The following is a 16,982-nucleotide window of genomic DNA, read 5'->3' on the forward strand; positions in this document are numbered from 1 at the left end:
CCTTCCCATTTGAAAATTTGCTTCCCATTGTCCAATATCTAGTATACATTTTAGTCCTTATTTCCATGTTGGGTTTCTCTCTCCAGAGAAAGAATGGGTATTTAAATATGTGTTCAATTTATTTCACTTAAGAGTAGGTCTCAAGGTGCATCCATTTAGCTATAAATGTCTGAAGCTCATCCTTCTTTGTGGCAGAGTAGTACTCTGTTGTTTAAAAAAACTACATCTTTATCCATTTGCCAGCTGATGGGCTGTTTTCAAGATTTAGCTATTACATACTGTGCCACTATAAACATGGGTGTGCATATTTCTCTGTGGTAGGATGCTTCTAATTCTTTTGGGAATCTCCACATTGATTTCCACAGTGGTTGCACCAGTCTACACTCCCACCAACAATGAAAAAGTGTTCATTTCTTCCCACAACCCTGCCAGCATTTGTTATTGGTTGATTTCTTGATAACAGTCATTCTTTCTGGAGAAGATGGAATCTCAGAGTTGTTTTCATTTGCATCTCTCAAACGACCAGTGATGCTGAACATTTTTTCATAATATTTATTTGCTGTTTGTACTTCTTCATCTGACAAATATCTGTTCATTTCAGATGCTCATTTTTGGATAGGATCTTTAAATTTGGCATAAGTTTGTTTTATTTTTTCTCAAACAACAACAAAAAATATTGGTTACCATTGGGAATGCTAGTGAGTTCATAATTTTAATAATAGAAGAATAAAGGAACAATATCAAGATTTTTGTACCCCCCCAAAAAAACTTTTCCCCCCACACTGGGCTGTTTCCTCACTCTGTTGGTGGTTTCCCTTGCTGTGCAAAAGCTTTTTAATAAGATGAGGTCCCAGTTGTTGATTCTTTGTAATATTTCCCATGTGGTCTGGGTTTTGTTCCTGAAGTTTTTGCCTGCTCCTGTGTTCTCAAGTGTTCTAACTATTCTCTCTTCCAGCAGATTTAATGCTGCTGTTTTAATATTTACATATTTGATTCATTTCAATTTTAGGCTACACACTCAACCTTTTAAAATACACAATTTAGTGAACTTTTTATATTCCTAAACTTATACAATTACTACCAGTTCCAAAGTACATAAAATACATGTATCAGCCCAAAAATAACCCCTCTAGTCATTAGCAATCTGTACTTATTCCTCCTTTGCCTTGGCTCTGACAGTAAATAATCTAGTCTGTTGCTGATGTACTTAGTTTGGACATTTCACATAAGTGGAATAATTTGGTAGTTTTTGGTATATACCTTGAAGTGGAATTGCTCAGTCTTTTCTTTTTTTTTTTTTTTTTTTTTTTTTTTTTTTTTTTGTACCAGGGATCTAACTCAGGTCCTTGCTCTTGCAAGGCAGGTGGCGGATTGCTCAGTCATTTGATAACTATATGTTTAATCTTTTGAGGAACTGTCAGACTGTCTTCCAAAGTACCTGAATCCTTTAACATTTCTACCAGTAATATATGAAGCTTCCAGTTATTCCACATCTCTCTTTACCAAAACTAATTTCTTTCCTGTTTTATTTATTCTTATTGAATGTGAAGTGTTATCACTTTGTGGTTGTGTTCGTTTGTTTGTTTGGTACTGGAGATCAAACTTGGGACCTTCCACTTGCAAGGCAGGCAGCGGCACCACTGAGCTAAATCCCCAGCCCCCTATAGGATTCCCCCCTACACTGAGACTCAAACTCCGGACCTTGTGCTTGCAAGGCAGGCACAGTGCCACTGAGCTAAAACCCAGGCCTTTCCTCCAGTATTTTTCACTGTGCCGTGTCCAAGGTGGAGCCTCCTTTCCATGAGTGGAAGTAGAATAGAAAATAGGAAGCCCCTACCCCTCTTACTCACCTGAGACTTAGTCCCAGGAACAGAAATCTGATGGTAGGATGACAAACATTGAAGTCCTGCTGCTCCCAGGAAGCAGGCCTTCCAGTTAAAGCTGAGGGAGAAAGAGCCCCATATATTTCGCTGCAGCATTGTGGAGTGGAATTTCTGGAGAGGGAGGAGGCAGACAGCAATCTTGACTTAAATACAACAGTCTCACTTTCCTACCAAATACTTCAGTCACTTCAGGTTATTATTCACTATACATGAGTGCCCTAAACAATAAATATTTATTTGTCATAATTTGGGGCCTAGAAATGTGAAGTCAGGAAGCCAGCATGGTTAAAGTCTGGGGAGGTCTTGCATCCAGTTTGCGGACAGCCAACTTCTCTTTGGATCCTCATGTGGTAGAAACAGCCAGCTTTCTGGCTTTCTCTTATAAAGACCTGAAGCCCCTTCGTGAGGGACCCACCATCATGACTTATTGATCCTCCATTGTCCCAGCTTCTGAATACCACCAAATGATGTGTCAATATATAATCTTGTAAGGATGCATATCAGTTCTTTACAGCACAGGTTTTTTTCTTTCCTCCTCTCTTCTCTTCTTTTCTCTTCTTTCTTTCTTTCCTTCCTTCCTTCCTTCCTTCCTTCCTTCCTTCCTTCCTTCCCTTCCTTCCTTCCTTCCTTCCTGTCTGTCTTTCTTTCTTTCTTTCTTTCTTTCTTTCTTTCTTTCTTTCTTTCTTTCTTTCTCTTTCTTTCTTTCTTTCTTTCTTTCTTTCTTTCTTTTTCTTTCTTTCTCTCTTGTTTCCACTACTGAGGACTGAACTCAGGGCCTCGTTGCATTCCAAGATAAGCACTGTACCACTGAGCCAGTTCCCCAAAATTTTATTTTTATTTATTTATTTTGGTACCAGGGATTGAACTCAGGATCTTGTGCTTGCAAGACAGGCAGGGGCACCACTGAGTTAAATCCCTGGCCCACCCACGACACTTTAAAAAATTTTTTTTCATGTTTTCTTCTTTTTCTTCTCCTCTTTTGATTTTTGGTGTTGGGTTGGGTTAAGTTGTGTTTGTTTTCTTTTGTTTTCCCCCAGTCAGGGTCTCACTAAATTGCCCATCCTAGCCTCAAACTTGGATCCTACAGCCTCATGCTCCTGAGTAGCTGTGTTTACAGGCATGTACCATTGCACCTGGCTTTAGATTTTCTTAATAGAAATTTCATTTGCTGTTGGTTCTTAGGATCATTTCCAGAGGTTTTGAATTATTAAAATTTGTTCTTATTGTTTTGGTGAGGTTGTCAGTTTTGTTTTTTCTTTGTTGTTTTGTTGGCTTTAATAATCTTCAACTAGAAGTGGGTCTGTGAACTCCTCCTCAAGCTATAATGATGGAAGCAGATCCTTTATCTCTTTCGCGCCCCATACCTACTGAAACAGTCTTTTACTGTTGAGGCCTGAAAAGTAATCCACTTTATTGGGTAACTTTGGTATTAAATGTTATCATCTTTGAAAGTCAGGTATAGTGACACAGGCCTGTAATCTCAGCACTCGGGAAGCTGCAAGTTTGAGGCCAGGCTGAGCTACATAGTGAATTTAAGGGCAGCCTAAACTACATAGTGAGATCCTGTCTCAACAATAAAGAAGAGAATGAATGAATGTTACCGTCTTTGAAAAGCATCTATGTAGTACATGATACATAATAGTTCATTTTTTTAATGTCTTCTTTTCCTGAATTACCTAGCACATAATAATGCTTAAGACAATTTTGTTGTTGTTGTTGTTGTTGTTGTTGTTGTTGTTGTTGTTGTTGTTGTTGTTGTTGTTTGAGACAGGATCTCACTATGTAGTTGAGACTGACCTGGAACTCACTTTGTAGCCCAGGCTGGTCTCAAACTCACAGTGATCCTCCTGCCTCAGCCTTCTGAGTGCTGGTATTACAGGCATGCACCACCACACCCAGCTGCTTAAGACTATTAGTTGCTCTTTGTCCTTCCTCGAAAAGTTGGCTTAATTATAATAAAAGTGACTTACATCTTTATAGAGTCTTAGTCATGACATGTTCTGATGTATATATTAAATGCTGCATCATAGACAGTCTACAAGAAGTGCCTGAGAGTGTTAAGGGAATACTTATTCCCTCCAGTACTGGAGCCCAAACCCAAGATCTTGCACATGCTAGCCAGGTGCTCTACTACTGAGCAACAGCCCCGGCCCTCTGCTTTCTATGTCTGTTCTCTTTGGATCAGTGAGGTATTCTTGACCTGCTCTTATGGTGATATCCGTAGCTCAGGCAAAAGCCCCACTGAGCTGGTATATTTCAAGGTCTTTTCTTTTTTTTTGTACCGGGGATCAAATGTGGATCCTTGTACTTGCAAGGCAGGCGCCAGAACCACTGAGCTAAATCCCCGGCCCTTCAAGGTCTTACTAATAACAGATTCACTAACATCAATATTCAATTACCCACTGAATACAGAAATACATTCTGCCATTAGGAGGGCAAGAGGAGTAAATATCTACAAAACGGGCAACCAAACTATCATGATGGCTGATTGCATGTTGGGCCTCTGCATATAAAATGTTGCTTTGCTAACTTAAACTGTGCACATCCAAAGCAGGCTTTTTCCTTTCAGCAACATTCAACCCTCCAAGGTGGGATATTCAGGTATTTCTCTTGTGTTCCCTATTTCTACTAATGGTATCACCCTCCATAGTGACTTAAAAGAAAAACAGTGTACCCGTATTATAATAAATATTTATTTGTTCTTATTAAATGATGAAGTCTTAGCAAGAAGTATGCATTTAGTATGGTGCCTATAAATCCAGAACTAAAATGTTTCCTGAGTTTAATTTTTCATTAAACCTTTCTGATATCTGAAATAGTTTAATATTATGATTATTTTGGTGATAATTACTGAGCTACATAGTGAGATCCTGTCTCAAAAATAAAGAAAAGAATAAATGAATGTTTGAAAAGCATCTACGCAGTACCTGATATATAATAGTTCATTTTTTAATGTCCTCTCTTCCTGAAATACCTAGCATATAATAATGCAGATATTTTGTAGATATTTACCCCTCTTGCCCTCCTAACACTGGCAGCATGTATTTCTGTGTTCAGTGGGTAATTGGATATTGGTAATTGATAATTGATATTGATATTGGTGAATCTGTGATTAGTAAGACCTTGAAATGATGGGAAGGACAATTTGTGTCATAATTACAGGATGAAATATCAAGGAAACTTACTAAATTCTAAATCAAGATATAAAAATTCTGAATAATAACCAATATCAGCCAATGAAATTGAAGTTGTAATTAGAAACCTACCAACAGAGAAAAACCCAGGCCCTAATGGATTTGCTGCTGAATTCTACAGGAAATTTAGAGAAGACCTAATGCCACTACTTCTCAAATTCTTTAATGAAAATGAAAGGGAAGCAATACTCCCCAATTCATTCCTGGAAGCAAGCATTATCCTGATACCAAAATCCGAGAAGGATCCAACCAAAAAAGAGAAGTATGGGCCAATCTCCCTAATGAACATAGATGCAAAAATCTTCAGTAAGATACTGGCAAACAGAATGCCTTAAATTATCAAGAAGGTTATACACCATAACCAAGTAGGTTCATCCCAGAGATGCAGGGATATTTCAATATGTGCAAATCAATAAGTGTAATACACCATATTAACAGAGCCAAGGACAAAAACCATATGATCATCTCAAAAGATACAGAAAAAACATTTGACAAAGTCTGACACCCACTCATAATAAAAACCCTACAGAAAAATGGAATAGATGGTCGTTATTGCAATCTGATAAAAGTATGTATGACAAAGCTACAAGCCAACATCATCCTAAATGGACAAAAACTGAAAGCTTCACTCTAAAATCAGGAACAAGATAAGGATGTCCACTGTCACCATTCTTTTTAAAATAGTTCTAGAAACATTAGCCAGAGCAATTAGACATGAGAAAGAAATAAAAGGAGTAAAGATAGGAAAGGAAGAAGTTAAATTATTATTTGCAGATGAAATGATACTTTACATAGAAGATCTGAAAAACTGCACCAAAAGACTTCTAGATTTAATAATGAGATTCAGTAGCATAGCTGGATGCAAAGTCAACACTCAAAAATCAAGAGACTTCCTGTACACCAATAACAAACTCACTAAGAGAGAAGTCAGGGAACAACATGTTTCACAGTAGCATCCAAAAAAAATGAAATACCTAGAAATCAATGTAATAAAGGAATTCTGACTTCCATATTGAAAAGTACAGGGATCAGGATGTAGTTCAGTGGTGCCAAGCCTGCCTGGCAAGCACAAGGTCCTTAGTTCAATTCCCAGTATAAGAAAAAAAGAAAAAGAAAGAGAACCTGGTACTCTTGTGGGACCTAAATTACAAGCCCTTGCTAAATGGCAAAGGGCCTAGGAGACAGTGTTCTGAACCCCTCCCATTGTAGCCACAGCCCCGACCTTTGTTCCAGCCCTGGCCTAAGAATGTGTATCACTCTTGTATTGTTTGAAGTCCGGATCTGAATCTACCTGTAAATTAGAGACTCTAGACATAGAGCCCCAAGTTAATTGACAAACTGTTTGCTCATCCAGAGTGTCTTGGTGACCTTTGAGACATCCTATGGGTGGTACCTGTCACTCATCAATATGTGACTGTTGAGCATGTGACTGCTGACCACCAGCTCAAGTCAGCAGACCTTTGTCCTCTGTCTGTGAGCCCAAAAATGTTAACCCCCTCTTTTACTCTCTATAAGAGGACCTCAGCCCCTGAGCTAGGGGCCTCTTTGAGCCACCTGGCTCTGGGAGTGCCGTCTGGCCAGACTAATAAAGGTCTTTTACCATCTAGCCTGGTGTGTTCCTTCCTGGGTTTCTCGTTCCTTGATAGCGCTCATGGAGCCTCATTGGGATTTAGGGCCCAACATTGCAAAGGCCTTTTGGGCTGTTTGCGTTCCGTGGAGTGGAAGTGAGACTTTTAAGTCTTACACTCTGAAAAAGTAGATCAAAGAGGATAGCAGTGAAAGTTCTCCTTTTTTCTGTATAGGAAGAACCAATATAGTGAAAATGGCCCTACTTCCAAAATCATTATACAGATTTAATGCAATCCCAATCAAAATTTCAATAGCACAACTCACAGAATTAGAAAAAACAATCCTAACATTCATTTGGAACCAGAAGAGAGACCTAGAATAGTAAAGGCAATTCTGGGCAACAAAGGCAAGGCAGGGGACATCACAACCCCTGACCTGAAATTTACTACAAAGTTACTGTTATAAAAACATCAGGTATACTGGCAAAAAAACAGACCTGAGAATCAATGGAACAGACTAGAAGATGCAGAAACAACTCCAGACACAACTCAGCCACTTTATCTTTGACAAAGGAGCCAAACACCATCACTAGAAAAAATATAACCTCCTTAATAAATAGTGCTGAAAAAACTGGCTTTCCACAGCCAAAGATTGAACGTAGACCCATATCTTTTTTTTTAATTCATTGTTTTTGGTACACTTAAGTTAAACATTATGATCGCATTCATCATTGGGAATTTGTACCTATACATGATACATCTTGGTTCTTATTTTCTCCCATTTCCCTTCCCTCCAACCTCTCCACACCTCCCTGTTTACAAAAGCTTTGTTTCCCTTTGTACCCTTTTTTTCCATGTTTTTCTTTCCCTTCTCTTTCATTATGCAATAACCTAAAATTGAAATGGATCAAAGACCTAAACTGAAAGCCAGACATGGTGGCGCACAACTGTGATCCCAGCCCTCAGGAGGCTAAGGTGGGAGGATTGCTGCGGGCTCAAGACCAGTGTGGGCTACACAGTGAGTTCAGGGCCAGCCTGGACTTACAAAGGGAGCCCATCTAAAAAAGCAAAACAAAACAAACGGATCTGTAAGAAAGAATAGAGACTAGGTAGAATACTTGAGGATATAGGAGTAGGCAAAGACTTCATGAACAAAACCCAGACCACACAGGAAATGCAACAAAGGATCAACAACTAGGACCTCATCTTATTAAAAACCTTTGCATAGCAAGAGAAACCACCAACAGTGTGAGGAGACCACCCACGGGGGAACAGGGCACTTTTGCCAGCTATTCCTCAGAGAAAGAACTACCATCTAGAATATATAAAGAATTCAAGAAAATCACATCCCCATCCAAAAAATGTAAAGACCCTGTCCAAAAATGGGTGTCTGAAAGGAACAGATATTTGTCAGATGAAGAAGTACAAACAGCAAATATTATGAAAAAGTGTTCAGCATCACTGGTCGTTTGAGAGATGCAAATGAAAACAACTCTGAGATTCCATCTTCTCCAGGAAGAATGACTGTTATTAAGAAATCAACTGATAACAAATGTTGGAAGGCCTGTGGGAAAAAAGGAACCCTTCTCCACTGTTGGTGGGAGTGTAGACTGGTGCAACCACTGTGGAAATCAGTGTGGAGATTCCTTAAAAAACTAAACTAGAGGTTCTATCCAGCCCAGCTCTTCCCATTCTTGGTATCTTCCCAAGAATTAAAAGCATCCTACCACAGAGATATTTGCACACCCATGTTTATAGTGGCAAGTATGTAATAGCTAAATGGTAAAAACAGCTCAAATGCCCATCAGTTGATGAATGAATAAAGAAAATGGTTTTTTTTTACACAATGGAGTACTATGTCACAAAGAAGAATGAGCTTCAGACATTTATAGCTAAATGGATGCACCTGGAGACCTACTCTTAAGTGAAATAAATTGGACACACACTTAAATACCCATTGTTTCTCTGGTGTGAGAAACTGAAAGTGGAAATAAGGACTAAAATATATACTAGATATTGGACAATGGTAAGCAAATTTTCAAATGGGAAGGGGAACAAGTAAGAGGGGAGGGAGAAAGGAAGAGACCGGAAAAAAAAGTGAAAATAAAAGGAAAAAATGGAAACAGAGCTTTTGAATACAGGAAGGGGATGTCAGCTTGAGGGGAAGGGGAAATGGGAACTAAAAGAGGCAGAATGTATTGCGCATTGGTATAAGTTCCCTATGATAAGTATTATTATATCTAAAATGTATCAATAAATGTTTTGCTATAAAAAATATGGTGTTGGGCCGGGGATTTAGCTCAGTGGTTCCGCTGCCTGCCTCATAAGCTCAAGGACCCAAGTTCGATCCCCGATCTTGAGGGGAAGGGGAAATGGGAACTAAAAGAGGCAGAATGTATTGCGCATTGGTATAAGTTCCCTATGATAAGTATTATTATATCTAAAATGTATCAATAAATGTTTTGCTATAAAAAATATGGTGTTGGGCCGGGGATTTAGCTCAGTGGTTCCGCTGCCTGCCTCATAAGCTCAAGGACCCAAGTTCGATCCCCGATATACAGTAGCTCAGTGGCCCTGTGCTTGCCTGTCAAGTGTAAGGTCCTGAGTTCAATCCCTAGTGTAGGGGGGAATAAATATATAAATATATGCTTATACATTTGTTATATGTGTGTGTGTGTGTATATATGTATGTATGTATGTATGTATGCTGTTGGTTGGGATTAGATTGCCATTTAAAGTTCCCCCATTCCATGGGTCCTATGACTCTTGATTATTGAGGCTAATAGAGTAGGCTTGAATCTTATTCGGGGAATTTTTTTTTTTTTTCCGTACTGGGGATCAAACTCAGGAACTTGCGCTTGTGAGGCAGTCACCAGAACCACTGAGCTAAATGCCCCGCCTTCAGACATTAAATTTTAAAGTCAGAAGTTAAAAAAAAAAATTGGTAAGTCCTTTAAGATCTTAGATGTTATCTCTGATAGTGTTATCTTTGAGTACCAGATAAAGTAATTGCCTTGCACTTAGGGTCTACATTGTATGAAAAAATACATATTGTAGTTTGAAACATAGAAACATTGAGTCAGTGGTTCACATTGGAAGCAGCTATTATGCAATTAAAATGATAAAAAATTCTAGTTCTGTCTGCTATCTCATGCTCAATCTAGGACACATGCTCTTTGAGTAGAATGGGTATTACTTTCACTATTTCAATAGTTCTTTCTCTTTTTCTGAAAATATACAGCTGAGTTCCTATTAATTAATAGCCCTTTAATATGACTCCTTTATATATGTTTTACATATAAGACTTAGTCCCAGTGGGGGTCTAGTGTGATTGAGTTCTAAACATTTCATCCATGTCACATGTTAGCAACCGAGAATGTGTCTGGGATTACTTAGTGTAAAGCTGTTGTAATAGAAATTCCAAAATCCAGTGATCAATATATTTCTCGTAAATTAGCGTGGCCACTCTAAGCTGCAGGGCAGGGTAGGGAATATGGATAGCTCTGCTGCATGGGGTCCCTTAGACACTCAGATTTTTGCTTTGTGTTTTTCTGCCATCTCCTCCAGCATCTGGTGGGAACTCATTGTAGGCGTGCCAGGTCCTGATTTGAAAGGAAGGCAAAAGAGAAGCTCATGCCAAACCTACTGGCCTCATTTCTTCTACTCACATTCCACTGAGTTTTGTATTGGTGACAGCAGTCACACAGCCACACCTACCTGGAAGGAGGACAAAAAGGTTAGCAGCCACGTGCTCCAAAAAAGGGGCAGGGTGAATTTTGAAGGAACAACTAGGGCTGGGGCTGGAGATGTACTTCAGTAGTAGAGCATATGCTCACCATGAGTGAGATCCAAGGTTCCATCCAAAAAGAAAAAGAAAAAAAGATTAACTAGTATTCTGCAACAGGTTAAGAATCCCTTATGCAAAATGCTTGAGATCAGAAGTGTTTCAGATTTTGTAGTTTTTTTGGATTTCAGAATATAGTAATACCTTGGTGCATGAATGCTTCTGTTCACAAACAGTTCAGTTCTCAAGCAAAAGTGTTCAACAGAATTTTGCTTCTGTTCACAAATTCCACATCAAGTGACAAACACAACTGTATGAGTCTTCCCCACACAAACATAAATGTGGCTATCTTCCCCAAAATTGTAAAACAAATGAAATTCATGGAGTGAGGTACCACTGTATTTGCATAGACTACTGGCTGAGCATTCTTAATCCAAAAATCTGAAATCTAAAAGTGCTCCAAAATCTGAACTGTTTGGAGTACATGTTCAGATTTCAGAGCATTTGTTTTGTTTTATTTTGTTTGACAGAAGGTCTCCTTATGTAGTTCAGGCTGGCCTTGAACTCACTAGTAACCCAGGCTAGCCTTGGATTTCTGGTGATCCTCCTGCCTCAGCTTTCCCAAGTGCTGGGATTACAGGTGTGTGCTACCACACCCAACTTGTTTTGTGTATTTTAAAACAGGAGTGTGACAAGGGAGTCAGTCACATGCTTCACCAGACTACCAGAAGGGCCTGTGACATAGAAGCAGGCCAGGGCTTTGGTGGAGACAGACCATTTAAGAGGCTGTTGATTCGGATGAATGATAATGAGAATGTGACTCAGGCAGGCAGTGTTCACTAGGGAGAGATTCCAGAAATCCTTTAACCTTCACTTGCAGAAACTGCTTTTATCAGCAACACAGCCAGATAGATAATGGCATGCTACTCCTCATTTATGCTCACTTAATTTTGGCAAAAGGAAATTCTTCCTTGAAAGTGTAATTTTCAAATTTATCATAAAATCCCTGATTCTTTTTAAGAGGCCATTCTCTTCTTTACTGGGCACGATGGGTGTTGCTAGACATTTTCCCCACAATGAATAGCTTTCCCACAGGAAAAAAAAATAAGCTTTTACAACCTCAGGCTGTGTGACAGCCTCTTAAAGAAGAGGAACCAGGTCAGACACCGGTAGGGACAGGAGCATTAGTGGTCTGCCTAGATGGAGAGATGTACAGGATGAGCTGGTGGTGGGTCGAGGGTGCCTTAGGAAGAGGCTGGTGCTCCAATTCCAGGCCTCTGCATGAAGCCGAGAGCCCTCAGGGCCAATGCCTGGATCCACAGGCCATGGCAGTTATGTTTCATTAGTCTGTGAGGCACCTTGGGCCTATGGAGAGCAGCAGCAGCCAAATTCATCACTCACTGAGTTCTATTGATCCCGCAACTCTTGATGGGCGGTCGCTGTCTCCAGCCTCAGAATCTCCAGATTAGAGTTTTGCACTCTTCTGACCTTTCTCTTGATTTTTTTGAAGTCAGTGACCTTGTTTCATTATACTAGAATGTGAGCTCCTAGAGTCAGGTTCACGGCACTACTCAAAGTAGGTGCTACTCCTGTTAAATGAAAGAATCATTTTTTGTTTTGTTTTGTTTTTTGGTACCAGGGATCAAACTTGGCACCTGACGTTTGCAAGGCAGGTGCCAGAACCACTGAGCTAAATCCCGTCCCTCAATAATTCTTGTAAATGCATTTATTTTAGGGTGGTGAATATCTCCTACCCTGATTCACAATTCTATTAAGTATTCACTGGGAATATCCCCAGAAAAGAAAATTTAAGATCTTTAAATTGTATTTATTCAATCAGGGTGGTTCTAGGGTTAATAACAGAGCTGTGGAACTTTTAAAAAAGGGTGACTAATCCAATACTCTTACACTATCTAAAAACTAGTTGCAATTATGTGAAAATACATCTTATATTGTTTAAAGGCTTTTAAAGTTGCAAGCATCAATAACTGAAAACAGTCTAATTTCCCCCAAATCTGTTCCTATATTTGTGAGAGACAGAGAACACTGGGTCTTGAGACACCTGGGCACCAGCTCTGTACCCTGAGTCAGGAGAAGCATGAGCCTTTGCTGCCCATGAGTCTGGCTGCTGTCTGATGTGCAGGGCTTCTAGCCTACAACACTCTGACATTCCCTCAGACTTGAACACACACAGACTTAGTGTAAGCCTGAATCCAAAAGGAAATAGTGACAGAATTGGGCCTTGTTACCAGCTCTGGAACATGACTGAAGCATGCACACTCCATAAGGAATCAAGAGACTTAGGGAAGCTTACGAAAACACACTGCATCTTTCCTGCAGGTAGCACCTGGCTTTTAGTCAGCTCTGCTTCTTTGGCAAAATCAGGGAGCAGGTAGACGTGTGTGTGTGTGTGTGTGTGTGTGTGTGTGTGTGTGTGTTATGTATCACTTTAAAATAGTTCAATTTCTAAAAAGTTACTAGAATCATACAAAGAATTCTCATGTATCTTTTCACTCAAACCCAAAAGTTAACATTTTACCATCCTTTCCATCTGCAGATAATTTTTGTCTGAATTATCTGAGTATGTTGAAGATATTATACCCCTTTGTTCAGTTTGTTTGTTTTGCAGGGGAGTTTGTTTTGCAGGGGGTTTTATTTTGGGGTTTTTTTTTTTTTTGGTTTTTCTGAGACAGGATCTCATAGTTCAGACTGGCCTTGAACTCATGGCAATCCTCCTGCCTCAACCTCCAGCATGCTGGGATTACAGACGTGCCACCACAATGGGCTTATACCCCTTTATTCTTAAATAGCTGTGTGTATTTCCTAAGAAAACAAGGACTTTTGTTACATAATCATAGTATAATGATGAAAATCAGGAAATTAACAAATAACTATTCTCTAATATAAAGATTTCACTAAAATTTGTGCTACTGATGAAGTAATACACTATGTAATCTTTCAAGACTCATTTCACTTGGCATACTTTCTAGATTCAATCCACGTCACCACGTGTCATTCTTTTTTATTGATGAGTAATATTCCATTATTTGAATTGTAATACAATTTACTCACCACTTAATGAACATTTGAGTTGTTTACAGTTTTCAGCTGCTACAAATAAAGCTGTTAGGCTACTATGAATAAAGCTGTTAGGAACATTCACATACACATTTTTGTGTGAGCATGAGTTTTCATTTCTCTAGGATAAATACCCAGGAGGTGTGATTGCTGAGTTGCATAAGTATATGTTTAACTTTATGAGAGGCTGCCAGACTCTTTCTAGAGTAGCTCTACATTTTGTATTCCCACCAGCAATGTATGAGACAGTTTCTCTGTATCCTTTTCTAGTATTTGGTATCTCATTATGCTTTTAGTATGCATTTCCATAGTGACTAATGATGTGGTCTTTTGGTACCAGGGATCAAACTCTGGACCTTGTATTTGTGAGGCAGGCAGCAGCACCACTGAGCTAAATCCCCAGCCCTGATATTGTCTTTTTGTATGTACCAGCCCTCCATATATCTACTTTAATAAATGCACAAATATTCCAATTTCTAAAATTGGATGTTCTTACTGTGTTTTAGGAATTCTTTATATAATTTGAATACAAGTCCTTTGTTAGATATGTGATATACAAACATTTTGTCCGAGGCGTCCTCATCTTCTCAACAGTGCTGAGGGAGTTTGTGCTCTGGGAGAACTGTTGGAGGCCAGTGTGGCTGGAGCACAAAGCATGAGGAAGATGTAGACTCTGAGGCCAGACAGGCTGCTGTGAACCTAATGACCACATTAAGGCGTTTGATATTTATTCTGAAGACAGAAGCTGTTGGATGTTTAGCAGAGGATAACATGAAAGATTTGTTCAAAGTGGCTACAGTTTGGAGAATGGTTAATTAGAAAGGGCTAGTTTTGCAGGGGATTTAGCTCAGCGTCTCTGGTACCTGCCTCGGAAGCGCCAGGGCTCAAGTTCGATCCCTGATACAAAAAAAAAAATGGCTAGTTTTATGTGGAACAGTTTGAAAGTTACTTCAGTAATCCAAACAAGGGATAATAGGAGTAAACAGGGTAGAATGAACAGACTGAAGAAATTATGAGGAAGCAAATATCTATCTGATATCCATTATGACTAATATTTTGGGGAAACTTAGTATTTCAATACTATTGTCCATGTTTTAGCTATAGGTTTTTCTAAGAAATCCTGTATCATGGAGCTAGGTTCCTTTCTCACATAGTTTGTAGAAGAGATCAGTAGACGGTGATCTTTGTCCAATGCTTTTCTTTTTGGGAGGGGTACCAGGGATCAAACTCGGTCCCTTGCGCTTGCGAGGCAGGCACTGGAAACACTGAGCTAAACCCACGGCCCTGTCCAACGCTTTTTCTACATCATTTGAGATGATTACGTGTTTTCTTTCTCCTTTGGGAGGATACCTGGAGATTGAACCTAGGAATGCTACAAACACAATCACTGAGCTAATACTTCCATCTCCACAATTTTTATTCTTTGGTGATGACTTGGGAATTTAATCCAGTGTGTTCACACTGAACTAAATCTCGAACCTACTATTTTCCTTAGCCTTCCGCAGTTCTGGGATTACACACATACACGCGCGCCACTGCACCCACCTGGTGAATGACTTTTAAGTGCTGAACCAACCTTGGATTTGCTTTTATTTTGCTGGACATTTTCACTAAGTATCAAGAACTTGACAAGGAAGTCATTTGTGCCTAGAGCATTTTTACCCTGTGGAAAGGTTTTAAATTATAAATTCAGTTTCTAACAGAGACAGCACTATTCAAGTTCCTATTCAAAGAACAAACTTTCTTCATTTCTTTTTTCTTTTTTTTTTTTTTTGAGACAGGGTCTCACTACATAGTTGAAACTTACCTGGAACTCACTATGTAGCCCAGGCTGGTCTCGAACTCACAGCGATCCTCCTGCCTCAGCCTCCCGAGTGCTGGGATTACAGGTGTGCCCCACCATGCCCAGCTTCTTCATTTCTTATATTGTATTATTTCCTAGTTTATTATCTTCTACTTGCTTTGGATATGGTTTGTTTTTTTTTTGTTTGTTTTTTGAGACAGGATCCATGTTGCCCAGGCCGGCTTAGAATTCCTGTGTTCAGGTGCTCCTACTGCCTCAGTTTCTTGAGGAGCTGGAATTAAACAGTTTCCCATGTTCGATTCTTTTTATTTATCAGTTATTTTTTAATATTTCATTCTGTCTCTTACCTTTTAGCTCTCTTCTATGAGAGAGTGCACAGAGACTGCCCTAGGGAAGATTAGGTTCACATTTAAAGTAATTTTAATTGTGCACCCTCAATCAGCCAGTTATCTGGGCAAACACATCTCTATGGTCATTAGATTTAGTAATAGGGATGGGTAACCACACCCAGCATGTTGATAGGTTTTAGAGGGTAAAAGGAAATTTATTGGACTTCAGTGAGAAAGGAGCTCAGAAAAGGAAAAGTATGGAGATTGATACCAAGGGGTTTTTTTTTTTTGAGGTTCAATTTTGTTGTTTTTTGAAACAGAATCTCACCATGTTCTTGGTTGCATTCTGTTTTCTTCTATTTTTTGAGATAGGGTCTCACTATGTCATCCAAGCTGACCTTGAACTCACTGTGTAACCCAGGCTGGCATCAGATTTGCAACGAACCTTCTGGTGGGATTGCAGGTACACACTGTCATGCCCAGTTTCTCTGTATATTCTAATAGCACCCTGAATTTAATTCCTGTACCACTTGTAATTTTTTAGTTTTCAATATTTTTCACTAGAATTGAAGCTCCTTAAAGGGCAGTACTGTCTTCTCTTATTGTTAGGACTGAGATGCTTGGCACAAAGTAAGCCTCAGTAAACACTGCTTCAGTGAATCAATCAAGCAAGCAAGCAATCTTACATGAATGTCTGTTGCAGCCAAGCACTGGGGTGTACACCTATAATCCCAGCTACTGAGAAGACAGGCAGGAAGACTATAAATTCAAGGCCAGCCAGAGCAAGACCCACTCTGAAAATAAAAAAGGGGTGGGGATACATCTCTACTTGCAGTGGCAGAGCACTTCCAAGCATGCATTGAGGCCCTGGGTCCAATCCCAAGACACACACACACACACACACACACACACACTCACACAGGAATGCTTGTTGCAAAGGATTGGTACCTTTTCTGCTTTCTCTTTCCACATCCAGCATTCTCCTGGTGTGCAGCCTGCAGATGTAAAAGAGGTGGTGGAAAAGGGTGTACAGACCCTTGTGATTGGCCGAGGGATGAATGAAGCCTTGAAGGTAGGTATTGCTGTGCACAGCATTCCTGAAGACAGGACGATCTCTTGGATCTCTACCTCTGCAGACATGTCCTTCTATGGAGGTCACCTCTTTATTTCATTTTGTTGAACCAGTGGAACACACACACACACACACACACACACACACACACACTATCCTGCTCTATCAGGATTGGGCTAAGTCTACCTAACCAGTGGAACACACACACACACACACACACTATCCTGCTCTATCAGGATTGGGCTAAGTCTACCTAACCAGTGGAACACA

General features: G+C 39.6%; 1 protein-coding gene across 1 annotated transcript in view; it reads left to right on the top strand.

Moving 5' to 3' along the window:
- Aamdc (adipogenesis associated Mth938 domain containing) overlaps nt 1-16,982 on the top strand; it is a 32,501-nt gene that overhangs the window by 12,449 nt on the left and 3,070 nt on the right. The window contains exon 3 of the mRNA XM_010633304.3: nt 16,617-16,712. Within this exon, the coding sequence (XP_010631606.1) occupies nt 16,617-16,712 (96 nt within the window). The remainder of the gene's footprint in view (nt 1-16,616; nt 16,713-16,982) is intronic.

This window comes from Fukomys damarensis, unplaced genomic scaffold (genome assembly GCF_012274545.1).
Source record: "Fukomys damarensis isolate Sample0158 unplaced genomic scaffold, DMR_v1.0_HiC HiC_scaffold_16, whole genome shotgun sequence".
Lineage (NCBI taxonomy): Eukaryota > Metazoa > Chordata > Mammalia > Rodentia > Bathyergidae > Fukomys > Fukomys damarensis.